Source organism: Hemitrygon akajei, chromosome 3, assembly GCF_048418815.1.
Source record: "Hemitrygon akajei chromosome 3, sHemAka1.3, whole genome shotgun sequence".
Taxonomy (NCBI): Eukaryota; Metazoa; Chordata; class Chondrichthyes; order Myliobatiformes; family Dasyatidae; genus Hemitrygon; species Hemitrygon akajei.
In genome coordinates this window covers 52,587,538-52,615,450 of record NC_133126.1, presented here as the reverse complement: position 1 = coordinate 52,615,450, position 27,913 = coordinate 52,587,538, and the positions used below count along the sequence as shown (strand labels likewise).

The window sequence follows — 27,913 nt, the reverse complement described above, 5'->3', positions numbered from 1 at the left end:
TTTAATTTGAAGAGATTGTGCGTCATTAAAATAATCGCCTTATCGCGCTTTGTCCAGAACAAAATACGGGATCATTTTAAGCTTTTTGCGGGACAGAGTAATTAAGCAATACTGTACTCACAATAAAATCATTCAAAAATAAAATGAACAAGAAACAAATTTCAGTTTGGGAAGGGAAGAACATATTGCGTATAAATTCAATTACGCCAGTTATTTGCAATTAAGTTTTAAGTGGATTGTCCTGTGAATGTTTTCTGCGTAAACAATACTTGCTACAAAAACAAGTAACTTCGTAACTCACATGCCAATCTTTATCAGTTATAGTAGAATAAAACATTTTTTTTTGTAAAGCTGCATGGATTTACGTGTTTGATATCAATAGAGGCCACCTGAGGTGGATTGAAGACGTCGAGAGCAATTCTGGGTAAAGGTTTTCCTTTCCTGCGAGTCCAGCTAACTAAAACAGTTCAACAAAGTCATTATGGAGTCAACATTGGAGAGTTATTTTGATCAATCTATTGAGAATGTAAGTTAATTCCCCTCTTGTAATAAAACTAATTGCACGATGGGTTTTATTTCGTTCCTATTCTCTAAGTTTTTACATGTGAAATATCACGTTTTTTAAAAAAAACATGATCATTATTGTATTTGTATGTGCTACTTGTCGGGCAGCAATGTATCCCAAACCGAAATTACATTTTTTATCTTTCTACCAATTCGCTGAGCTGGTGAAAGGAGAAACTCATTATCTTACAGTTAGATTTTTTTTGCTACCACTTGCTACCTGGGCATAAGACATTTTAAAGTTACTAAAGATCAAGTTTAAGGTGGGCAGCAGTAAAGAAAAACTGACTAAAAACTGTATTCTAGTTTTGTGTATTTTTAGTACCTGTACACCTTTTCGTGTTTCCGCAGTTCAGAATCGGGATTGGTCTGAATTTAATCGGTTTTTTAAAAAGTAATTCTACTTGACATCTGTCTTAGAAAGTAAACTTATTTCTACTATCAAAATATCTGCAAAAGGTGCTTTAATTATTCATATAGTTAAAGACTCATTGCCAACTTTGTTCCTGTTGTTCTAACAGAAGTTTTTTTTTAATGAAAAAATCTCTCAGCTGAATGGGTAGTCTTCAGGCTAAATCAATAGCCCCCCACCATGTAAGTTGATGTCATCACCCTACCTAACCCTGCCACAGATTTTACTGAGCAGGTTCAAGTGAAGTGTTCTACTCCTGGATAGAAGATTTGTGCCTGCAACAAACAGTTATTTTCTAAGTTGTGCAATGTGATTTTAAACTTTGTTTTTCAAGTTGGTGAATAGTTGTTTGGTATTATTCATGATTTATTTCTCTGTCCTCTGGTAGATATTGGTATGGCAGGTGGAGAAACACAGGACATCACCAGTAGTCACTCACTTGGAATGGACTGAAAGCCAGCTAGTAGAATGGATTTTGTCTATTTATATTCCTAGTGCTTTTGACAATATTTTTTCCCTAACAAACAGTAAAAAAAAGTCTTTCATCTCATGCTGTGTGTGTAAAATTTGATCCTATTTGCCATTATAACAATAGCAATTACACTGAGAAAACACATTTTCTTTTGCCTGTTGAGATGACATGTACAAATTCTGGCACATGAAGCAAGTATCTATTTGTAAGTTGCCCTGTTGAGTTTTGAAAGGCTGTTTAACAGTGGAGGGTAGAAAATACGAATCCTACCCCTTGCTGAACAAGGAATAGTGAAGAGCAGGAATGGTTGTGGGCTTTGTGCTCCTTGGGCATATGGGTTCAAATACAAAATGTAGTGCTTGATCAATATTGAGCACCAACTGATTCATTAAAGGTTTTGGTGATAGAGGGAGTTCACAGGCAATCTGTTTTTAGTAAAATGAAGTGAATTTAAAGAACGTCCCTAAACCTACAGACGTAAGCAACAACCAATTATAATGGTTAATTCACTTAGTCTTATGAGGATGATGTGGTATTATATGATTACTTTTTAACATGTTTTATGTAAAATTTTTTTAGGATGTTCTCCCAACCAATAATTCCCATGTCTTTGGTCCTATGATTCCATATGATTCAGACCTAGCAATTCAGGAGTCTTGTTACACTCCTCAGCTTCTCCAACCTCAGGAATTATCTACAGATCTTACTTCAGCAGACCTCGGCTTTCTCACTGATGACCAGGACCAGCAAAATGATGATGGTGGAAACAGTTATACAACAGAGCAACAAACGATAAAGGAGAGCCAACTGTTCTCAGATGTTAATAATAATGATGGTATTATTACACTTGGACCTGAAAACATTAGCCAGTTGCCATGCCAATCAACAAATGAAGGAACTGCCACTCCAGTTGATAATGAATCATCATCAATTTGCCGAGTACCAATGACTCCTATGACACCTGTAACACCAATGACCCCAGTAGAAAGTTCTGGAATATGTCCCCAGTTACAGTAAGTATCTTTGTTAGCAAGATTATCTCTTCAAAAACTACCTCTTTGTGTAATACAATAAATACATTAAATAGAGAACCTGTACTTATTTTCTAGGGCACTTTGTTTATCATGAATTTCTGAAGTAATACTTCTATGATGCTCGTGCTATACTGTTTTGTGCTTGAATTTACCTCTTGATTTTTCTTACCACAGCATAAACCACTGTGCTTTGTCTCCAAGGTAGAACATTCAGTAAACCGGCTTATTGTCAACTCATTTTTCCAAACTAAATGGTCCTTTGACAAGACTTGTTTTAGTTTATGCTTTGGATCCTTGTTTGGTTGTTGCTGACAGCAGGGACTACAATTCCATTAGAACACAGAATAGTACAGCACAGTACAGGCCCTTCGGCCCACAATGCTGTGCCGACCCTTAAATCCTGCCTCCCATATATCCTGCCACCTTACATTCCTCCATAATATACCTGTCTAGTAGTCTCTTAAATTTCACTAGTGTATCTATCTCTAGAACTGTAGCAGTTCAAAAAGTGTCAGTTTTGAATACCAAATAGCTGTAAGAAAGTCCAGATTCCTATTGGAACTGGTTTCTGAACACCGATGCCAGAATTCCCCATAAAACTCTCACTAGATCATGAAAACACTGCCATAAAAATACTGTACCCTGGCCTTATGAGATTCAGGATGTACAGTCATAGAGCACTGCAGCACAGAAACAAGCCTTTTGGCCTATCTAGTCTACACTGGCCTGTTATTCTGCCTAGTCCGATCTACCCGCCAACAAACTATAGCCTTCTCATCCATGTACCTATCCAAATTTATCTTAAATGTTACAATTGAACCTATATCCATCATGTCCACTGGCAGCTTATTCCACACTCTCAGCAGCCCTGAGTAAAGAAGTTGCCCCCAGAGGTTCCTCTTAAATATTTCACATTTCACCCTAAACCTATGACCTCCAGTTCTAATCTCACCAAATCTCGGGAAAGCATCTACATGTATTTACTCTATCTATATCCTCTATAATATGTATATCTCTATAAATCTCCTCTCATTCTCTTACACTCCAGGGAAATAAAGCCCATTATAAAAGCTTCTTAGACATAAATGAGCCTTGGACCATGTGGATTGCATATATGCCAATGAAAACTGTCAAACCAGCATCCAGAGTGCATTACCAATTGTTTGTTGTTACTGCAGATAACTGGAATCTTGTGCATTATCATGTCAGACTCGTAGATGGCCTAGAACAATAACTTACCATGATCTGCTGCATGAATGTCCTTGACCTTTTTTCCAGCAGCATTGAATCAAAGCTTTCTTTGTCTCCAGAACCATTTCATGCTTCACCTCAACATGCATTCCAACAGAAAGAAATGTATTTTCTTTTAGGTTTTCTGAAAGGCAAGCTTCACCAATTCTGTAAACACAAACTTCCCTCTAGATCTTCCTCCCCTTCACCTTCTGACCCCATCTCTCCTTTAAATTCCTCACAATGGTATAATATCTCCATTCCTCTTCACTGATCCCAAATGATTAGTCTTCAACTTTAACCCATCATGTCATGATTACAGTGAAATGAGGTCAATATAGCATTAAGCTCTTCTTGCTCTGAATTCACTTCTGTTCCATGGAGGTCTGGAGTTCAAGTCATAAGCTGTACTTCATGCAAAAGTTCATAGATCTTTGATTGGTAAAGGGATGAAGGGTGATGGGGTGAAGGCAGAAAAATGGGTTTGAAAAAACTCATCCATGATTGAATGGCAAAACAGACTTGATCAGCTGAATTGCCTGATTCTGCTCCAATGTTTTATCTTTTCTGTCTACCTCCACTGTTCTAATGAAAACTTTCTAGTTTATCCTATTTTTGCTCATACCCACAATTTTTAGTCCTGGCAATGTTTTTCTAAAACTTGCACAGATTCTCTCAAGACTTTTCATATCATGTAATTTGATATCTATAACTTGCATTCTGGCATAAAATACTTCTGCATTGTCTCTGTTTTATAAATCTATACCAAATGAACTGAATTATGATTGCTGCCACAATATGCCACAAAGTTGCTCTCCCACTAATATTCCTTCCACCTGCTCAGTTTCATTCCTTGAATCTAAATCCTAAATGTCTCCCATACTTGGTGGACTTGCTAAGAAAATGGCAAAGAACAGTTTTCTTAAATGCAATTTGCACATTTTACAACATTTTACCAACTAACTAATATTTGAATAGCTGAAATCTTCCTACATTACAACCTTAATGTTTTTGCCCTAGCCAAAAAGTTCTCCCCAACTTTGCTCTTCTAGCTCCTTCTGATTACTTAGAGGTCTCCATTAGCTTCACATTTCATTCCAGAAACGGGAAATAACATTTTAATACAATCCTTAGGGAATACAACTCCTGCAATATCAGAGTACAGTAAATCACTTATAACCTTTTGCTTTTTTTCTTCTCTATAGAAATATTGTTTCCACTGTTAATTTGGCCTGCAAACTGGAACTGAAGAGAATTGCTCTTCATGCAAGAAATGCCGAATATAATCCAAAGGTAATTTTCTCAAATGAATTAGTTCAGTCATGTTACGCATTTGTAATTTTGTTCTCTTTAGCTTTAATGTCAATCTTGCATTCTTTTTGTGCAGTATAAACCTTTTAAATTTCTTTTTCACTTCCCTATATTTAGTTAGGTTTCTCCCACACCAGTGTACTACATCACATGGCTCCTCAAAACAGCATGAATAATGTAACTATTATGAAGATAAGGCATAGGTCTTGAGTAAATTAATGAGATCAGAGTTGCTCTTAATTCACTTTCAGACTTGATACTTTCTCTTTCTTTGAGCCATAGAGCCTTATAGCACAGAAATGAGTAGGCCCTTGGCCCACTCTGTCTGGGCCATCCATTAAGTACCCATGGAGACGAATTTCATTTACCAGCACTTGGTCTGTAGTGTTATTTGCATTGAGCATTAGTAATTTAACTGCTTGTCCAGATATGCCTTGAATGCTGTAAGAGAATTTGCTCCATCACCTACTCAGACGTTGCGTTCCAGATTCCAACAGCATCTGTGTGGAAACAGTTCTTTCTGAGATCTCACCTAAATCTCTTGCCCCTCATCATAAACACTATGTCCTCCAATTTTGGCTGGTTCTGCTCTGGGGGAGAAGTTTCCGACATTCTACCCTATCTTGGACTTCATAGTCTTGTATACCGCTGTCAAGCTCCTCCAGCAGATGCTTCTGTTCCAGGGAAAACCAATCCAGCCTACTCAGTCTCTCCTCATAGCTGAGATACTCCAGCCAAGGAAACAACTTGCTGAATCTCCTGTGCTCTTTTCATACAGTAAATGTTTTGTAAAGCTGCACCATAAGCTTCTTCCTTTTAAATTCTATTCATAGGATATTTGCCCTGCCATCTTCAGAGATCTGTGGATTTGTACACCAAGATTTCTCTGCTCTTCAATGTTCCCAGACCCCAACTATTTTCAAAGTGCATCACCTTGCACTCATCAGGATGAAATCCAATTTTAATCTTGATCTCATTCCTAGAGTCTGTGCTCAATGCCATGGCACCCAGAGAACTATGGAGCAGAGAATTCCAAAGATTCACAATACTCCAAATCTTAGATAAAGGGACCACAGTTTAAAACTAAGCTCTTTTGTTTTAGCCAGATGATGCAGGAATTCAGCATTTATTACAATCTGTCTCAGAATCTTATGGAGGTCAGTAGATTACTTCTAAACTCCAGGGAAAACAGCTCCATCTCTGCTTGCAGAGGAGTAGGATAATTAATCAAATTGATCTGTAAGACTCAATTTCCAAGACAAAAAACAGATAATCCCTTGGGAATCAACAATAAAACTGCACAAAGAGCTCCGGACGTACAGTAAACTCAACAAAGTCCTGTCCAACTGCAGCAAACAAATTTACTCGTGTATATTAATATTAATTCCTGAGTAATAGAGAACAAGATATAATTTTCCATCTTAACTGGTTCACTTATCTGGAGTGAAATTTTCATTTTTTTGGGGGTGGAGGGAGTGGTATTCCTTGGAGTTGTATCATGGCAACTGTTTTTCCTTAATCTGCTTTAATAACTTGGACACAGTTTGAAGTGTGGCTTGGCACAGCTTAAATGCCATCTATAAATTTGCCGATGACATGACTATTGTTGGTAGAATTTCAGATGGTGATGAGGAGGCATACAAGAGCAAGATAGATCAGCTTGTTGAATGGTGTTGCAGCAACAAGCCTTGCTCTCAATCTCAAAGACCAAGGAATTGATTGTGGATTTCAGGAAGGGTAAGTCAAGGGAACATGCACCATTCCTCATGAAGGGATCAGCAGTGGAAAGGGTGAACAGTTTCAATTTCCTGAGTGTCAACATCTCTGAAGATCTATCCTGGGCTCAAGATATTGATGTAATTACAAAGAAGGCATGATAGTGGCTATATTTCATTAGGAGTTTGAGAAGACTTAGTATGTCATTAAAGTCTCGTAAAGTTCTACAGATATACCGTGGAGAGCATTCTAATTGGTTGCATCACCATCTGGTATGGGGAGGGCCATTGCACAGGATCAGAAAAAGCTGCAGAAAGTTGTAAACTCAGCCAGCTCTATCACGGGCACTAGCATCCCCAGCATCGAGGACATTTCAAAAGCTGATGCCTCAAAAAGCAGCATCCATCATTAAGGACCCCATCATCTTGGACGGGGGTTCCCCACCTGGGGTCCATGGACCCCTCGGTTAATGGTAAGTGTCCATGACATTAAAAAAAGTTGGAAATCCCTGATCTAGGATATGCCATTAGTATCTAGTATCTAGGATATGCCATCTAGTATCTTCTCATTGCTACCGTCAGGAAGGAGATGCAGGAACCTGAAGAGACACTCAATGTTTCAGGAACAGCTTTTTCCCCTCCGCCAACAGATTTCTGAATGAACAATAAATCCATGAACACTACCTCATTATTTTTTGGTCTGTTTGCTTGAATTACTTAATGCATATGTATTAGTACTTGAGACTAAATAAATTTGCAAGGTGGTGTAGAAGCGCTGGGGAGTGGGGCAAGCTGGACCAAACTCAGTGGAGCTGGGACGGACTCAGTACACATTTGATATTTCCTTTTTACCAGTTATAAAATATGCTATCCCCCTCCCTTTTTAAAAAAAAAAATAACTTTACGTTCCTCCATTTAATGCTAACTGCTATCTTCTCAATCACTTAGCCTGTTAATATTGCATTATAGACTGTAGTTTCTATTCACAAGTTGTATTCCCACAAGGCACACTTGGAGAAATAACATACAGCCATCTAGTGTGGGTTACAGTTCACTAATTTCCTTCACACTGATCCTTGTTTTTATGTTATCTCAAAGGGAGGACAGGGAGGGAGATCTATGACTTGTGTGCTTAAGTCACTCCAATCTGAAAGCAGCTTATTTGTTATCACTCTCCATTAATTAGATCTATGCCCACAGTAGTTTTTTTTAAAAAACCAAAAACCTCATGAATATTTATAATCATAATACTAGCACCTTGGCTTTGAAAGATCTTGAAATACTCAATACACAGTTTCTCACTTAACCATCCTACTAATTACATTCACTAACCAATTTTTGGATTTGAAAATTCTTTTGAAGCTACAATACCTCCAATCATTATTAAGACTTAGTAAGTAACAGTTAGAACTTCATTAGAAATAGATTTTAACATCTTCTCAATGTATCTTTTACTTCTCTCTTCTCAAACTCTGAGAACCCATGTTCACTTGAAAGCTCTTTTTAACTTGTGGAAGTTCCTAGATTCCTTTTCTCTTTCTAACATACTACTTTCTCTGGCTATTTTTCTGTTTATTGCTATATTTGTTATATTTCTTGCTATATTTATTTCTGTTTATTAATATATAATTTCCTCTAAGAATTATAAAGTATGCTAAATGAATATTGCTAAATAGTTGCAACTTGAAACCATTCAGATGATGATGCATATATGGAACAAGTTGCTGAGGAAAGTAATTGAGGCAGGTACAATAACAAAATTTGAGAGACATTTGGAAAAGTACATGGATAGGAAATATAGAGGGTTATGGACCAAATGAAGATAAATGGGATGAGTTTACGTGGGCAACTTGGTTATCATGGATGAGTTGGACCAAAGAGAACGTTCTTAGATTTGAAACTTGGCTATATTAATTTTCCCTGCCCTCCATCTCTTCATCTGTCAGATCTTAGTTCTCACTCCTTTCCACTGTCCCCACTATCAGTTCTTGCTGTCTCTCACTTTCCAGACTCAACTCTCTCTTCACTGTATTTAGGTTTCAGCCTTGACTATTGAAAATAAGCAGTCTCTGCCATCTGCTGCTCTTTCATTTTGTTATCTCTTGTGCTCTACTCTGAGCTCTCATCATCTCCTTTCACTCAGTCAAGATATCAAGTTTTAATCTTGTTTGTATTGTATCAAAAGTTAATATGACAAAAAAAGTTTATCAAAGCATCTGGAAATGAGGAGTTGAAATTGAGTTTATTGCCGATTGCAATGAAGAAGTTGATTGCAGTGGCATCACAAGCACGTAAAGCAGGATTCACAAGGAAGAAACATAAATTAAACAAATTATAACTTAAAATTACAAGTAAACAATTAGAAAAAAATAACTGTTTACTTTAATGCAAAGTGTTCAGAGTAATCACCGTTGCTAAACTCTAGTGGTGATAAGGGCTTTGCTGGTTTGTTCAAGAACTGAATGGTTGAAGGGAAATAGCTGTTCTTGAACCTGATGCTGTGAGACTTCAAGCTTTTGCACTTCCTACCCAACAGTAACTGAAAAGATTGCATAGCCCAGATGGTGAGGGTCTTTGAGAAATGTTGTCTTCTTGATGTGGCGCCTCTTGTAGATGCCACCAGTGATAGGAAAGGGACGTGCTCATAATGTATTGCTCATAATTCTTGATGTGGCGCCTCTTGTAGATGCCACCAGTGATAGGAAAGGGACGTGCTCATAATATAACTACTCTGCAGTTTCTTACATTCCTGTGCATTCATATTGCCATACCAGACCATGATGCAACCAGTCAGAATACTTTCAACTGTACAGCTGTAGAAGCTTGTTAGTGTTTGGTGACAAGTCAGACTTGTGAATCTGACAAGCCAAGCCACCTCAATCCCCTAAAAGTAAAGATTCAGACATGTTTGCCTCTAATTGCATCTATGTGCAGGGTCCAGGCACAGGCAATGCAATATGTTAACAACCAGGAACTTAAAGCTGTTGATCCTTTTCACCACTGATCCCCCTGTGTAAACGGTCCTATATTGACCCTCCATCACTTTCCTGAAGTCAACAATCAGCTCCTTAGTTTCACTGATGTTGGGCAAGAGTTTGGTTTTTTTGCAGCACCACTCAACCAGGTGACTTATCTCACTCCAGTAAGCTGACTCCTCACCACCTCTGATTCTTCCGAAAACAGTAGTATCATCAATGAATTTGAAGATGGTGTTGGAGCTGTGTTTAGCCACACGGTCATATGTATAGTGAGTGACCAAAAGAAGAAGCACATACCCCTGAGGTGCACCTGTGTTGGTGGTCAATGAGGAGGAGATGCTGCTTCCAATCCTTACTGGTGAGTTTAAGTATCCAGTTAAAGAGGGGGATGCAGAGGCTCAGGTCGCAAAGCTTGATGATGAGCTGGGGTGGAATGATAAGCGGCAGCGGCTTGGTGCTTGAGTTCCTGTTGTCCAGAACAGAGTGAAGAGCTAGAGAAATTGCATCTGCAGTTGCCCTGTTGTAACAGTAGGCAAACTGAAATGGATAAGTCACCAGAGGCAGGAGCTGATCAATGCCATAACTAACTTCTCAAAGTACTTCATTAGGGTCGATGTAAGTGGTACCGGCTGGAAATCACTGAGGTTGGTGACCGTGCCCTTCTAGGGCACCGGTACAAGCAATTCCTTTTTGAAGCAGGTGGGAAGCTTAGACTGCAGAAGCCAGGGATTGAATACTCCAGTGGGTTGATCTGCACTAATCTTCAGTACTTTACCAGGTACATTGCCTGGACCAGGCACCTTTTGTGGATTCACTCTCTTGAAGGCTGCCCAGACGTCAGCTTCAAAGACTGAAATTACATGCTCATCTTGAGATGCAGGGGCTCAAAAGTTCAAAGTAAAATTTATCATCAGAGTACGTGTCACCACATACAACACTGAGATTTTTCTGTGGGCATACTTAGCAAATTTATAGAACAATAACTGTAAACACCAGGAACTGTTAACAATAAACTATGCAAATATAAATGAATAGCAATAAATAACAAGCATGAAATAACATTATAAAGAGTCCTTGAATGAGTGTAGCTATCCCCTTTTGTTCAAGAGCCTGATGGTTGAGGGGTAGTAACTGTTCTTGACCCTGGTGGTGCGAGTCCTGAGGCTCCTGTACCATCTACTTGATGGCAGCAGCGAGAAAAGATCATGGCCTGGGTGGCGAGGATCTTTGAAGCCTGCTTGAAGCAGGTGGGTACCACACACTGCCAGAGTGAGGTCTTCGGTACTTGGCCAGGCACTCCATCCAGACCAGATGCTTCCCTTGGATTCACTCTCTTGAAGACAGCCAGCACATTGTCTCCAGATACTGAGACCAAAGGATCATTGGAATACATGGGAATACACGATAGTTCCTCCCTTTGGTGGTCAAGGGAAGCCTAGAAGACTCATGGGTGTGTAATAATTCTGTATCAAAACATGTATAAATTGCACTGAGCTCATCATGGAGTGATCAGTCATTGCCACTTATGCTACCTGATGTTGCTTTGTACGGAGTTATACTGTGCAAGTCCTGGCACAGCTGTTGAGCATCCTTGTGTTTCTGGTTTCGTCTGAAATTGCCTTTTTGCACTCACAGTGGCTTCCAGAGCTCATACCTGGACTGTGGGTCACCAGTCCTAAATGCCACAGTCTAGCCCTTAATTATAAATCTCCTGGTATATCCACGACTTTTGTTTGGGGAAGGCCTAAAATGTTCTAGTGGGTTTATAGTTGTCCATGCATGGCCTTCTGAAGTCAGTGATGACTCTGGCAAACTTACTTGGGTCCAATGACAAATCCTTGAAAACGTTCCAATCCACTGACCCTGAATCCACTCATCCACTTTTACCATCCAGCTCTTCATAGGTCTCTTCATCGGTGCTGCACTCTGCAGTCTGTCTGCAGAAGAAGCAGAGCCAGGTGCACGGATTTACCAAACTGCAGGCGAAGGATGGAGTAGTAGGCATTCTTGATGGTGGTATAAGCAGTGGTGAGGTTTGTTGAGTCCTTTAGTATTGCAGGTAATGTGCTGAAAGTAGTTTGGCAGAGACTTCAAGCGAGCCTGATTAAAGTCTCGAGCATCAGGGTACACTGCTTCATTCTTTTTTATCGCAGCATTTGGTTTCTCAAGTGTTAGCTTGAGATGAGATGAAGACAACAATCAGAATGATAGTGAAGAATTCTCATGGAAGACAGAATGGTCAGCTCATCATTGCCAGGGGGGCAGTAGATGGGCACATCTGATTTAGTAACTGTTGTTTACTGATAAACATCAGTAAAAGGTGAAGCTAGCGGCTTCTCTGTCTGTAGCTAAGAACATAACAAAATAGGAGCAGGAGTAGACTATCTGGGCCATTGAGCCTGCTCCACCATTCAATGAAATCATGGCTGATCTGGCCTTGGACTCAGCTCCACTTACCTGCCTTTTCCCCATAATCTTTAATTCCCTTACTTTGCAAAAGTATATCTCATTGTGTCTTAAATGTATTTAATAAGGTAGCTTATGTTTCCTTGGGCAGAGAATTCCACATATTCCCTACTATGGGGAAAAACAGTTCCACCTCAAGGCAATGTCCCCTATTTCTAGTCTTTCCTACCAGTAGAAGTAACTTTCCAACCTTTCTTACCGATCTCTTTCATAATTTCATGCATTTCTATAAAATCCACCCTTATTCTTTGAATTCCAAATACTATAGTCCCAGGTGACTCAATTACTCCTTGGGCTAATCCACTCAACTCTGGAGTCAACCTAATTACAGCTTCTTACTCTTTCATGAACATGCATTGTGCTGCTTTGCCTCTACTAGAGAGAATGGAATCACAGAGTATTAAGTTTCCTCAATCAGTTTCCATCACACATAGAAAATAGAAAGGAAATGCAAGTTTTCTTAACAAGTATTCAGAAAGCGGGATAGTGACCACTTTGTTTATTTTCTACCAAATGTGCATGGAAAAATAAACTATATGCCCCAATGCCATATGTACCAGAAGCATTGCAGATCCTGCTTGCCTAAATGAGATTAGGTAGATTGTCACAAGAACTTTGTTCTGAGTGTTGAAGAAAAGGAAATTTCATTCAGCCTTCCCTTGCAATCATCACAAATCAATCTTTTGGAAATGAGAATGTAAGGGATTATAAAAGGCTAGAATCATGCTTCACAAGTAGTTTGGCATTGAGTGAATAATGACCATTGTAGCTAATAGGAGGCAATTCCTGAGTAATACATACAAAATGATGGGAGAACTCAGCAGGTTTAGGCAGCATCTATGAAAAAGAATAAACAGCCGATGTTACAGGCCAAGACCCTGCATCAGGAGAGGGCAATTCCTCCTGTTGGAATGAAGCAAGTCTTTGATGTCAGAAATTGAAGGGAAAAATAGATTATAGAAACTGAATTTTTGCTAGAAAATTTAATGCTGGTAGAAGAGAATACAATTATGGTGAACTACATAAACCTGTCTGGACCTGCCCCCTGCTGACTGCTCCTGTGGCCCCTCCCACTGACCGTGGCTCCTCCCACAGACCCCGGTATAAAGGCGATTGAGGCCTGAGCCTGGCTCAGTCTCCAGGATGTAGTATGGTGGTCAACTATTGCTTGTTCTTTCTTCCTGTCAATAAAAGCCGATATCTCGCCTTCACGTCTCAGAGAGAGTTATTGATGGTGCATCAACAATCTTGCAAAGGGCCACAAAAATTGAGATTATTCTAACTAGATAAAATATAAAGTTCACATGCCTTTCTCACTAGTGTAGATTTTTAAAAGAAAACTATGTGACTCCTTTCCAAAATGTTTCTAGCTTGCCCGTTGCTTTTATTTTTGTCAGGTGCACATACTATGTCATTACAATAGACAAAATTTAAGCTTTTTGTAAGTTTTAGATAAAGAAACTTTCTGCACACTTGACAAGACCTTGTAAAGTGAAAATTGATATTGCCTTTGGCACTAAACAATTAGTCTGTTATAATTTTGATCTAATTTTATGTTTACTGACTTGTTCTTAAAAATAGCGGTTTGCTGCAGTGATTATGCGAATTCGAGAACCCAGAACTACAGCTCTAATCTTCAGTTCAGGCAAGATGGTTTGCACGGGAGCTAAAAGGCATGGTATCCTGTTTCTGATAAATCATTAAAATATAAGATCACTTGTGGTAAGTTACATGTGATTAATGTACAGGATTTTAACTAACATTGAATCTTTTTTGTTTTATTCAACCTAACAGTGAAGAACAGTCTCGATTAGCAGCTAGGAAATATGCTCGTATTGTTCAGAAACTTGGATTTCCAGCAAAATTTCTTGATTTTAAAATCCAGAACATGGTTGGAAGTTGTGATGTGAAATTTCCGATAAGATTAGAAGGTTTGGTTCTTACACATCAACAATTCAGCAGGTACACAAATAGTACTTCAGAACTGGCTATCCTGTACATTTCTTCAAGTCTAAATGGATTCATTTTAAATTAATTTTATTTTTATAAAATACACAGGGTGCGGTGGTTCTACAAGTCTAAAGACAGCAACTGTGAAAGAAAGAGGATCAATTTGTCTTTTTTTAATACAACAACCCTTTGTTAGATAAGTCAGTGTTCCTTCTGTGAGATCCAAATTACAGCAATGTGCTTTTAATATTTTTCACCTAAACAAATAAAATATTCCAATGTACATCTCATCAAAACTAAACAAATTCTAAGTCCTTCCAGGTGAAGCACAGTGATGACTTGCTGGCAGCAAAAACAACTAACTATTAATTACCTTATTAATCACACTTTTTCCTGAAATGGTCATTGCAATCAGGAGCCTGTACAGTGCCTATAAAAAGTATTCCCCCCCCCCCCCAAAAGTTTACATTTTATTGTTTTACAACGTTGAATCACAGTGGATTTAATTTGGCTTTTTTGACACTGATCAACAGAAAAAGACTCCTTCATGTCAAAGGGAAAATAGATCTCTACAGTGATCTCAATTATAAATAAAACACAAAATAATTGATGGCATAAGTATTTACGTTCCTTTAATAAGACACATCAGACCATCACTGGTGCAGCCAATTGGTTTTAGAAGCCCCATAATCAGATAAATGAAGGTCTGTTTTTGGAGACCTGTGTACAGTCAAAGTGTTTCAATTGATTGTAGTAAAAATACACCTGTATCTGGAAGGTCCAAATGCTGTTGAGTCAATATCCTGGCAAAAGCTACACCAGAAGACAAAAGAGTACTCCAGGAACTCTGCAAAAAGGTTATTGAAAAGCACAAGTCAGGAGATGGATACAAGAATATTTCCAAATCACTGAATATCCCTTGGAGTACAGTTAAGTCAATCATCAAGAAATGATTGTAAAACTGCCTAGAACAGGTTGTCCTCAAAAACTGAATGACCTTGCAAGAAGGGGGTGCACTAGTGAGGAAGGCCACCAAGTGACCTTTAGTGACTCTGGAGAAGTTACAAACTTCATTGGCTGAGATGGGAGAGACACTGCATACAACAACTATTGCCCAAGTGCTTCACCAGTCGCAGCTTCATGGGAGAATGGCAAAAAGGAAACCACTGTTGGGGAGAAAAAACATGAAATCTCGGCTAGAGTTTGCCAGAAGGCATGTGGGAGACTCTGAAGTCAGCTGGAAGAAAGTTCTACAGTCTGATGAAACCAAAATTGAGCTTTTTGACCATCAGTTTAAACTCTATGTTTGGAGTAAGCCAAACACTGCACATCAGCAAAAACACACCATTCCTACCATGAAGCATGGTGGTGGCTACATCATGCTGTGGGGATGCTTCACTGCAGCAGGCTGTAGAAGGCTTGAGAGAGTAAAATGAGGCTTGTAGAGAGTAAAATGAATGCAGCAAAATACAGGGAAATCCTGGAAGAAAACCTGATGCAGTCTGCAAGAGAACTGTGACTTGGAAGAAGGTTTGTTTTCCAGCAAGACAATGACCCCAAGCATAAAGCCAAAGCTACACAGGAATGGCTTAAAAACAATGAAGTTAACATCCTGGAATCGTCCAGTCAGAGTCCAGACCTCAATCCAATTGAGAATTTGTGGCTGGACTTGAAAATGGCTGTTTATTCATGATCTCCAGGCGATCTGACAGAGCTTGATCAGTTTTGTAAAGAAGAATGGGAAAAAATTGCAGTGTCCAAAGCCTGTCCACACAGACTCAAGGCTGTAATTACTGTCAAAGGTGCATCTATTAAATACTGACTTGAAGGGGGTGAACACTTTTGCAATCAATTAGTTTTGTTTTATATTTGTAATTAATTTAGATTGCTTTGTAGAAATCTGTTTTTCACTTTCACATATAAGTTTTTGTTGATCAGTGTCGAACACAAACTTCTGTGAGTGGGCGGGGGAGGTGACTTGGAGGCAATTTAAAGCAGTACACCAACACTAGGCAGAGTCAAGGCAGCGGGGCCTGAGACCAAAATTGAGCACCAAGCGAGGTTTGAATGAATTACCTGCCAGGCCACGTTGAAAAGGTCAGGGTGTTGGGAGTGATAGACGAACCGGTGTTCAGCAGACTGCTCTGTAAGCTTTACTTGTCTCTGTACTTAACTGAGGCTGTGTCCTGCAGCTAAGATGCTTCTAGATCAATTGCAGTGATGACTGGCTTCCTGGCTGTGGCCTCGCTTTCGTGAATTTCAGTTCTGAATGTTATTTCTTATTTTTATTGTCTGCATGACTTATTCTTTCCTGCACATTTGGTGTCTGACGGTCTTTTTTTTAATGCATTCTTTTGGGTTTCTTTGTTTTCTTACTGCCTGTAAGTAGACAAATCTTAAGATGGTATTTAGTATATGTACTTTGAACTTTAAAGAAAGAGAGGAAAAGCAAGATTAGCAATCTATTCCAGTATTCTTGGTGAAATTGGTATGTGAAGATAAAATAAGAATGGTGGATTCCAGGAGAATAAAGTAGGAAGAATGATGGGTAGAAAGTTGCTAGAGAAATGGTAAGTTGAGAATTTGAATTACGATAAATCTTTTGGTGTAGTGAGGGAAATTAAATTAAAGATAAAAATTAGAAGGGAGTCACTTTATTTAAAACTAGACTTTCATTACATATAGTTATATTAATTACTGCTGTAATTTTTTCAAAATACAGTCTACTGATACCTGATTTAAAAACTAGAATATATTTTCAGTAATGAGGGCACCAATTCAATCAGCTCTGAGGGAAGAATATGCGGTATGTGCAAGCTCCAAAGATGTAATAATTTTCAATTGGCCAAGCAAATAAAAACAACATGGCTGTATTTAGCAAGCTGTCTGAACACATTTGGTAAATGTATTAATTTCTTTTTAATAAAAAATATAATTGCCCTAGGCCAAGAGCATCATAATGGATCTGTGATATGTGGTAGCAATATATTTATTTCACTTTATTTCATAAACCAACTGAATTGATCCAACTTTGCATCATTAGATTATTACCTTCAGAGAGACTGTTGATTGTGAAACTAATATCATAAATTGAAATTCATTCAGCTTTTAACACTAGCTGTGTTTTCCCCCACTGCTTATAATTTTTCAAAGTACTCATGACCATGTATCTTTTTAACTGGAAAATTGTGTTTGATGCTTTTCTATTTGTGAAGGAGGGAAACAGTTGCACTAATATCTATTGGTAGCATATTACCAAAGTGCATAACTAAGAACAAAAACTTTCAAAAAAAACTTTCAGAAAGCCATGTCATGCCTAAAGAAACAAGCTAACTTTTTTATTCAAAGATGACTAAACAACATCCAGATGTTATTGATACTGTATTCTAGACAGCATTAAACAAAGTTACACATTACATACATTGTGAAATTAACTTCATGACCTCAAAGAAATTGGCTGGGCAAGTGGTGACAACAAAGATATTGATCTAATACTCTAATTTGTGGTATGCAACCAGTAGGGCCCCATGCAGATGTGTTGGGGCTGCACGTATTTGTCAACATAAACAACTCACTTTTTAGGAAAGAATACTATATATGTGATGTTTTCATTCAGACCAGGATAGGTGATATTATCAATGGTGTAGATGGAAGTGTGTAATTCCAGAGATATTAATAAATATGTACCACTGCTACTACCACCGGGCAGGAGGTACAGGAGCCTTAGGTCCACACCACCAGGTTCAGGAACAACCATCGAGCTTCTGAATTGGTGTGGATAACTTCACGCACAACAATTCTGAACTGATTCCACAACCTAGAGGATTTGTTTTTGCAAAATTGTCCTCTTTTGCATATTGTTTCAGTCTGTGTTTAAATATAGTTTTTCATAAATTCTATTGTATTTCATTATTTTCTGGTAAATTCCTGCATCAAAATAAATCAAGGTAGTATACAGTGCCATATGTATGTAGTTTAATAAATTTACTTTGAAATTGACCAAAAGGATTGAACCATCATGGCAAATGGCAGTTACTGTAGGCAATTAGGAGAGCATAGTTTACAAAGAATTTAGAACTGAATATTTCCAAATAGTTTAAAGCCAGAAGCTGTGAAACTCCAAAGAAATGGGGATCCACACATGTAAACCTTTAAAATATCATGGTCAGGTACAGAAATTAAGCAAAATGGCTACTGGAATACTGGAGCAACACACACACTCTGCTGGTGAACTCAGCAGGTCAGGCAGCATATATGGAGAGGAATAACTAGTTGATGTTTTGGATTGAGGACCGGAAAAGAAGGGGAAAGAGTACAAGCTGATAGGTGATAAGTGAAACCCGGTGAGAGGGAAAGCAAGTGGGTGGAGGAGGGGGGATGATGTCAGAAGCTGAGAAGAGGTTAAGGGCTGAAAAAGAAGGAATGTAATAGGGAGAGGAAAGTGGACCATGGGACAAAGGGAAGGTGAAGGGGCACAAGCGGGAGGGAGACTGTGTGAGCACATGGTTGAAGAGTCGGAGAGCAGCAGAGACCACAGAGGAGAAGAAATTCTCTCTTGCTGCTTTTTTTCCTGGATGTTAAGAAATATGTTTGCCAACTGAATAGTCAACTGATACTGTTTCCACTAAATCTCACAAGCGTGATTTTTTTGGTATATTAATAAAGTAATCTTTAAGTTTCTTTTTGTATTCTGGCTTTGCAATTACTGGTAGATAAGCCCATTAATGGGAGCAGAAATTTTTATACTGAGGATAAACACACCCTAAAGTCTTCAGATTTCTTTACAACTGCTAACAGATTGAGTATTTTTGTTTTGTAGCTATTCTTTCTTGATATAAATAACTATCATATTTTGGAGGCTTTTTATGATTTAAAAAAACTGGACAACCATCCAGGTTTATAAAGTCATAGGAAGCCCTCCCCTCCTCCAGTAATTTAGCAATGAATTGTGTTGTTGGATGTGCAGTATTTTGTCACAAGTGCTAATTTTGCCTTAAATGTCAAACGTTGCTTTCACAAAGCTTCAAATGATCAAACTGCTCTACTTTAACGCCATCAATTACTGAATTTTAATCACTATTTTTGATCAGTTTTCCAAAGAATTTAATTCATGAAGTACAGTAATTTTTTTGCCACAGAGCAAAGTGATTATGTGAGTTGCACAGAATAACCACACGGGTGACTGAGATTTGAAAAGTTGTCACATACCTTTGACTTAATAAGCACGCATCCAACTGAGGATTTGCAACTGATGCAATGGAAGTATTAATGAATGTTTTTGCTTGCAGACGACTCTAATCTAAAAACTTGTGCAGTTCAATCATTGCATTATTATATTTGTAATTTAGAAATGTATGTTTTGGGAGCACTAATTCTACAGATTAGAAGTTGCTAGGAAAATAATGAAGCACTAACACCAGCTATCATCATCACTTTGATTTTTAAATCAGGTAATTTGGCATGAGGAAAATATATACATGTTGAGGATATCTACAAATTCCTATATTAAACTATTCTTTATTAACTATTAAACTATTCTTTATTAAACTATTATATTAAACTATTCTTATAGTTTATTGTAGGAATATCTACAAATTCCTACAATAAACTATAAGAATAACAAATAATCCTGAAATTTCTCTTTGAAGTACATGGAATGGCTTAATTTATGATAATGCAAATAAATATTACGGTAAGAAACAAAAAGTGGCACACACAATGAGATACCTAGATCAAGTAAGTTCCAGCTTGGCATTTCAGATCAGACTGCTAAGAGTTCTATATTTACTTTGTAATGATAATGAAAAATAATCACTCAAAGTAACTTGCAAACACAAAGATGACAAAAGTTCATATGGCCCTACAGTATTCCAGAACACCCACACTCTAATCCAGGAATTGTTAATTTTACTGAAACCTCAGAGAATTTAATACTGCTGATTCCCAACATCTTAGAATGGATATTTAATAATATACACAAAGTTAATATTCTGGATTTAGCAAGATCACACTCCAGGAAGAAAATGTTTTTATTTAAATAAAATATTTCATGTATGTAAAAGGAGAGGCATTGGGCCAGTAATGTGGAAAGGGATGTTCTGAAAATGATTGAAGCCATATATTAAGTATTCTTACTTTAAACTTCCCCTTTAATATTGCTTTGTTTAAAATTTTAATATAATTAAAATGTAATGCTATTACTTTCAAAAGAGCAATAGTAAAGCTTTCCTTGATTTTGTACTTCCTAATATTTCAACTTGTTATTCAGTACGATTCCATTTTATTTTAATGAAAAGAGATGTCCTGGCAATTGAAGTACTTTTAAGAAATAGAAGCAGGAGTAGGGCATTCAGTTTCTCGCACCTGGCTGCCTTTCCTATGCTAATCGTATTTCCTTTTATTTCCAATAATCTATTGATCTGTGTTGGGAAACATATCCTGACAGAGATTCAGTTGCTCTTAAGTGAATACATTTCTTCTCATCTTGTACCCCGAGTGGTTAACTACTTATTTTGAGATTGCTGCGAGACATTCCATCCTTGTGCAAGTAAATACTGTCATAATCTGAGGAGAGAAAATAAGACTTGTATACTGTACAAAAAAAATTCATTGGTCAACTAATCCACAACCTCTGGATTAACTGGCTGCCAAGCTTCAATAAATTTATTCAGCATTTCTCAATGTCTCAAAAACTATTAAATATCAAAAAAAAAACAAATTTCCAAAAATTTATGTTAAATTGTGCAAACATCCTCTTGGGCAATCCATCATGATCGAGTTTTACTTGTTTCCACTCTGATTTTGTGAGTGAGGTCTTACGCTCTTTCTGGCAGTCACCCAAGGCTTTCATGTGTTTCTAGTGTATTGTCTAGATATTCTCAATGTCCCCAAATCTCCTCCACCATGAATAGTAATGGCCAGAAGTTTCTGGGAGTTAGTAGGGATGTTGTATCTGATGGAAGTGCAGAAAGCTTCCTTGAATTATTTTCTCTGTCTGCCTAGCAATCACTCAGGAGGTAATTTTGAAATGAGCACCTGTTTTGTACTCTGGTGTCAGGTAGTATGCAAGGATAACATAGGGACTCAATGCTGGGGGATGTTGGTCTAGATGATACTGGTGGTTAACTTATCCTTCCATTGCATTTGTAGGATTTTGTGCAGATAATATTTTCACAGTGCCTGGAGATGTTGGCTGAAGACAGTTCAAGTGTTAAGTTTTTTTAAATTCTCAACTAAATTCAATTGATTAAACAATAAATGGCCCAATACCTACGTTACTGCAAGCATTCAGCTTCATTCACTAATGTAGGCAGTGATGATGTATTTTTAACAGTAAACTCCATAGAAGAATAATGTGGAAAGTATTGTAATATCGTGCACTGATACTGGGCTCCAACAGTACAACATAGTCAGGACACCATTAGTGAAGATCACCTAATGAGTTTAGAGTTTCCATTTGTATGTATACATCTTAACGATAATGGTGCTTGGGAAATACTGATATTTCCCTGCAAAATCTGGTTTATTATTTTGGTCTCTGTCAGTATCAACTCAATATCCAATCATTTAAGAAAAACTTGGACAGGTACATGGATGAGAGGGGTATGGAGGGATATAGGCCAGTTGCAGGTCAGTGGGACTAGGCAGAAAAATGGTTCGGCACAGCCGAGAAGGGCCAAAAGGCCTGTTTCTGTGCTGTAATGTTCTATGGTTCTATTTGCTCAATAGTTCTGTCAAATTTAAAAATTTCACTAGATGGCAGTCTAATTTGTAAATAGTAACCAAACGTAAACATGTTACTGAATTTACCTGTACCTGGGAGGCAAATGGGTTCTACTTTTATAGGTGTCCATAGCTTGGAAAATACACAAAAACCCACAATGTGGTAACAACTCCCACTAATGTAATAAATGCTATCAAATGCACATAAGACTGATGAGAAAGAACAGACACTAAAAGTAGAGAGATTATGTAACTGCATAAAATTACATGGCTGCTTTGTTTTCAGTGAGTGTGACATACCCAAACTGACTTATTCATAATGGTCAGCCAATAAAGAAAGAGCATGCATCAATTTTCTCAATTCAACAAGTGAACAAATACAACAGCACAGGAACAGCTCCTTTGGCCCACGATGTCTATGCCAAATTAAACAAAATCTCTTTTACCTGCATTGTGATGGTTGAGGGTTCAAGAGCAAAAGGTGTCCATTGCTGGAGCATTGACCGAAGCCAATAATCATTAAGCATGCTACCAATGCTCATGTATAATATAACATGTTTACATTACCCCTCCAATACTGGTAACATTTGAATTTCTAGAGTTAGAGGAATTTGAATCTTGTTGCTAGCCAGAGGCTTTTTCCCAGGGTTGAAATGGCTAACATAAGGGGGCATAGTTTTAAGGTGCTTGGAAATAGGAACAGAGGGAATGTCAGGGGTAAGCTTTTCACACAGAGTGGTGGGTGCATGGAATACACTACCAGTGACGGTGGTGGAAGCGGATACAATAGGGTCTTTTAAGAGACTCTTAGGTACATGGAGCTTAGAAAAAGAGGGCTATATGGTAGGGTAATCCTAGGCAGTTTCTAGAGTCGATTAGATGGTCAGCACAACATTGGGCTGAAGGGCCTGTAATATGCTTTATGTGCTATGATGTTTGATTTTCCTTTTATTATTATATTCATTTTTATTTCCATTGATTATCTGCTAATTCAGAGACAATGGGTTATATGTAACTGATTTTACATATAAAATCAACTTCACTTTCTTTTCAAGTGAGAAATTTCACACTGCCACATTCACATCAAAGCATATTTACTGAATTCCCTTATCAGAGTTTCAATTAATAATTTCTCTGGTTGAATTGCAACATACAATTATTCACCACTGAAATTCAGATTCGACTGAGTAAAAATATATTGGCAAGCTTAAGACCACTGCGGTAATGTTCAGTAAACAATTTTCAAGGCTTATCCATTCTTTAATTTTCAATGCTATAAATAGTTGTGTTTAATCAGCTACTCAGTAAATCAGGACTGTACTGAAATTTTCAAAGCAATAAGCACAGGATGATGGGAGGCTGCTGTGAAAATATTGTAGAATTGGTGGTTCAGATTGGTCACCCATTGTGTGGTGACTTGAGAAAACCATTTTGCCCTTTTTTAATAAGACAAAGCTGGTTTTAATAGATTTAAGTTTGTGCAGATAGCTTGTAACTACTTAAGAAGATGAGCAAACTGTGATCTACATTTTAGGAATCTTAGCTGGATTGCAAGAATATTAAATTTGAGGGCTACCAGATTCACAAATTTCATTCTTTGTATTTTTAACTTCCAGCTATGAACCAGAATTGTTCCCAGGTCTTATTTACAGAATGGTTAAGCCAAGAATTGTTTTGCTCATATTTGTTTCTGGCAAGGTTGTTTTGACAGGTAAAAACAATTATGTTACATTTTTTAATTTAAATCTATTGTTTTTAAGAGTAATTTCAGTAAATTCACTTTTAATTTCATGTTTTCAATTGAGCACATTTGTTGCTTGGTGCCTGTTTAATGAAGTATTGATTGAAACAAACTTGTTTCTAATGTGTGTGGAAAGACCAATAAAGAAATATAGCCGAACACCGAAGTACCTTACAGCCTGATAATTAACAAATTCTATTTTACCTTTAAGTGGGATTTATATGCTTCTGATAGATTTGTATTGTTTCATGTTACCTGTTTCATTTTTGTTTTCAAAAAGATGCATAATCTGATTATTAATAGTTCTTTTTCTGATTCAAACAAATGTAAAAAAAAAAGTGAATTTAGTTGAATTTGTACATATGCGGTCTAGTTTTTGTAGAGTATTTTTTCCCAGTGATCTAAAGTCAAAATAATAAGTACTGCATAAGAAACATGAACTCGGCTGCAGGTCAGATTGTGCACTTTACAAGAATAATTGAAATCACGCCTATTAGAGTAGTAAAGGAGGCCATTTGATCTATCATCCATGTGGGCTATTTGCAGACCAACCCATTCATTCCTGTTCTGCTCTTTCCTCATACTTCAATCTTAGTTTCCTTGGTGCTTGTCCAATTCCCTTTGAAAGCATCAATATTGACTAACTGCCTTTGAGATATTGAGTTCCACTTTGTAATAATTTTCTACTTTAAAAGTGTTGCATCATCCCTATATCTCATACCTATTACTTACGTCTGTGTTTTGATTATTAGTAGATTATTTCTTTTTAACCCTTCAAAACCAGGAATGCACACCTGACTCTCTTGACATTCACTGCTCTTTGGAGAACAACTCCAGCTTCTCCAGACTAATCTTGCAGGTAAAATTCCTCATCTTTGGACAATTGTATAAATCTTTTCTGTACCTTCTCAAGGATCTTTACATCCTGGTGTGGTAATCAGAATTAGATGTAAAACTTCAGCTATGTTCAAACTGTATTTTTTTCAGTATTTTATCAGAGCTTCCTGATTCAGTGCTCAAACTGCATTTTTTTCAGTATTTATCAGAGCTTCCTGACTCAATTTAAAAATCTAAGGATCCATTAAACTTTATTAACTGCTTTCTGAATCAGTCCTGCCACTTTCAAAGACTTATGAACATATTAAGGCCCTTCTGTTCTTGCTCACCCTTTCAAACTGCACTATTTAGTCTGTTATTTTCTCCCAATTTTCTGTGAAAATGCAGTACTTCACACTCCCTGTATTAAATTTCATCTGTCCTTTCTGCCAACCTACCAATTTGCAGAATATTCCTACCACCTGTGTCCACATCAATAACATACCTCACAAAAGCACTCAAATCCTAAACATCAACGGTTTACAACTGCTTTCCCTCTTGAGCCAATTTCATTGCCACACTGTCACCAATTATTCTATGGTGGTAACCACCTTTTTTAAAAAATATGAATTTATTTGATGCTCCCTGAAAATCTGTACATGGACTCCCAGGTTATGAATGAAGGGCCTGTTTTACAGGAATATAACTTTACACAAATTTTACCAAACATTTTGAAGGATTTTTAAGCTAGTAATAATAACGTTTCATGATATTCATTAATGACTGGATTCAGTATACATAGATCAATATGGCTTATAATAGACAATGGATTTGCTGACTTATGGAGAAATTGCCCTATAGACAGTTCTCAACAACAGAGCCCTTGTAGATAATGTCTTTTGTATATTCCCTCCATCAACCTCACCAAAATCTTCAATTGAGTTTGTCGAAAAATCTCCCCGTTAGGAATTCAAACGACTTCGTCTATATTCTTTTTCGCTAAGTATCATTTGTAAGAGTCTATCACCAAGGACTGCTGACTTGTTGGTAGCTGCTGGTATATTGGTACAGGTACTTCAATTTTTGAACAACAGTATCACTTTTTAAATTTTTCCTTTTTTTTGGCATCTCAGCCATTTTCAGAGCATTCTGGAATAATATGACAAATCCTTTTGTGGCGACACCTCAGCTTCCTTCAGTAACCTAACATGCATTGCATCTGGTGAATGGCTGTGCTTTGAAGTAACCAAGTCTTTGAAATTGTTCCAGCTTTTTTGGATTCCCCCTCTCTGTTAGTTGTTTTTACCATATCTACTCTTTCCATTTCTAATGAGAGTTTTGCAGCAACCTCTTCCTTAGTTTAAAAAAATAGTGCAGCCAGGTCCTCCATCTCCTGTGCATTGATCATCCTCTTAGTACGAACTTGCAATTTACAATTAAGATTCCATTTTCATTCTCTCACTTATTTTCCTATTCACTTTCCTTTAGTAACTGTATAGTTACTGAACCACTATGTATTCCAGTAGTACAGATTGTTTCAGCAATTGACGCAAAGACACTCACTCAATTTGATCAAATGACATTTGTGGATACAGTAAACTGTTCCACTTGGTGGAGAGTTGAAGGATAAGAAGTCATGAATATAAAAGGAGAAAGTATTTAAAACAACATTATAAAAACCTTTTTATAAGTTGTTTTTGGTTGGCATCTGGGATCCAGCATTTTGTAAATGTAATGTGAGATAGGTTCCATTGTGGCCTTAAGATGAGAATTGGAGAAACATATCGTAATCATTCTATACTTCTATAATCTCTAATATAACCTGTGAAAATATGTATTTATTTCTCAAAGAGATTGCTTAAGATTAGATAACTGAAATCTAACCTTAAGTTAAACTATCAGTTGAATTAAGTAGGACTCTATGGTTATGTTCTGAAATATCTGAAAATATAAATGATGAAAAACCTCTTTAAGTAGGAAAGTCATAGGTACTCTAACCTAGACAGTGGAAAAGGCTCAGTCAAGAAGTTCATTCCAAACAGGGATTGACAAATTCTGGATATCGGGGTAATCAAGGGGTATGATGGCAGAGGAGGTAAACGGAAATCTGGTAGATCGGCAGTGTAGGCTTAAAGGGCTGTACAGCCTATCCCTGCTCCTAGTTTGTGTTATCATTGTTCGTGTTCAGCCAAAGGCAAGTGTTTTGCAGAATTAGCTATTGGTTTTATCACAGAACGTAAGAGAACATCAATGTAAGATTTTTTAGTTTTGCTGATTCATTATTTTATTTATGTTTTATAATTTATAATCAGGATGTAGTTCTCAAAGAAATAAAAAATGTTTGTTTTCCTGTAGGTGCCAAAGTACGTTCGGAGATCTATGAAGCATTTGAAAACATTTATCCCATCTTAAAAGGGTTTAAGAAGGCATAATGACAAAAGCAGGACCTTTCTGCTGACATCTAGATACTGTGATCAATACACACAGCTGAGCACAGGGCAGCACACTGAATGTTGCATTTCACAAATTCAGATGATAAATATTCACACCACCACCTTTTCACATAGTCCTCATTGGGTAATACTCTTGCTAGGAATTAATTCCATGTAGTAATCACAATTTATTTAAATAATAACTTCTTGATGTTGTAACTAACGTCTTACTTTTGATCGTTTCAAATATCTGTTTATTAACTTATTTGTACTATTCACCCCTTATAAATACCAGACGATATCAATGTTAACTCACTTCCTTTTAAGACTGAAAAGTCCAAGTTTTCTCAGACTTTTCCCCAAATTGTTCAGAAAGCCGTTCGATTCTTCATTGGTCTCAGTTATACTCTGATTCTGAACTCTAGATTTTAAATGCAATTTGCTGTTGTACCCTGCTATTTAGGTTCTTTTGTTTTGATCTTTCTTTTCTATTTAACTTTTCTAATTGTTATTCTGCATTGATTGAAAATGGAATGCTAGGTCTCTTTGTGGTGTTTGTGCCATTTCCTCCCTACACACACATTGTTATGCAGCATCTTATTTATGTTTCTTTAAATTTAATTTCATTCCCTGAACCACATATATTTTGCTCAGGTAATTTTGTAAATTTTGCGCTATTGTTCCTAATGTTTTACCATTTTGAACCGAACTGTTGGTATAAATTTGAAAGTAGTAATTCCAACGTTAATCTCTGGAGCAGCACATTCAATATTTTAGCCTCTCTTTAAAATGTTCTTTTATAAACAGACCTAAATTATGTAACAATGTCAATTTTGTCTGATGTGAGAGGAAAGAAGTTGAATGTCTTAAAGGTGCCAAACTTATGAAACAAAATATTACACAGAAAATAAGCATTATAAATTGTTCCATATTGCAAATAGTAATTCATAGTTTATTAAAAATTTAATTATGTCAAAAATAAACCTTTCCTAGCAGTATTCTCAGTGGGTTTTTTTCTGACATGTGAGCATTTGATCTTCTATGTAGAGGTTTCATGGGAAATTTTAAAC

The 27,913-nt window shown here is 37.2% G+C and overlaps 2 protein-coding genes across 2 annotated transcripts in view; one reads left to right on the top strand and one right to left on the bottom strand.

The window, feature by feature from the left end:
- The window catches only part of ktn1 (kinectin 1), a 184,956-nt gene that overhangs the window by 152,210 nt on the left and 4,833 nt on the right, over positions 1-27,913 (bottom strand). The gene's annotated exons all lie outside the window — the stretch shown is intronic.
- Positions 275-27,827, top strand: LOC140723294 (TATA box-binding protein-like 2). Its single transcript, XM_073037895.1, has 7 exons — positions 275-526; positions 2,028-2,461; positions 4,918-5,005; positions 13,764-13,848; positions 13,970-14,144; positions 23,471-23,565; positions 26,767-27,827. The coding sequence occupies exons 1-7, from the start codon at positions 482-484 to the stop codon at positions 26,841-26,843; spliced, it is 999 nt and encodes a 332-aa protein (XP_072893996.1). The 5' UTR covers positions 275-481; the 3' UTR covers positions 26,844-27,827.

Coding starts and splice junctions, on each gene's coding strand:
- LOC140723294 (XM_073037895.1), top strand. CDS start 482: ATGGAGTCAACATTGGAGAGTTATTTTGATCAATCTATTGAGAAT. Junction 14,145..23,470: donor ACACATCAACAATTCAGCAG/GTACACAAATAG, acceptor TTTAACTTCCAG/CTATGAACCAGAATTGTTCC. Junction 23,566..26,766: donor TGGCAAGGTTGTTTTGACAG/GTAAAAACAATT, acceptor GTTTTCCTGTAG/GTGCCAAAGTACGTTCGGAG.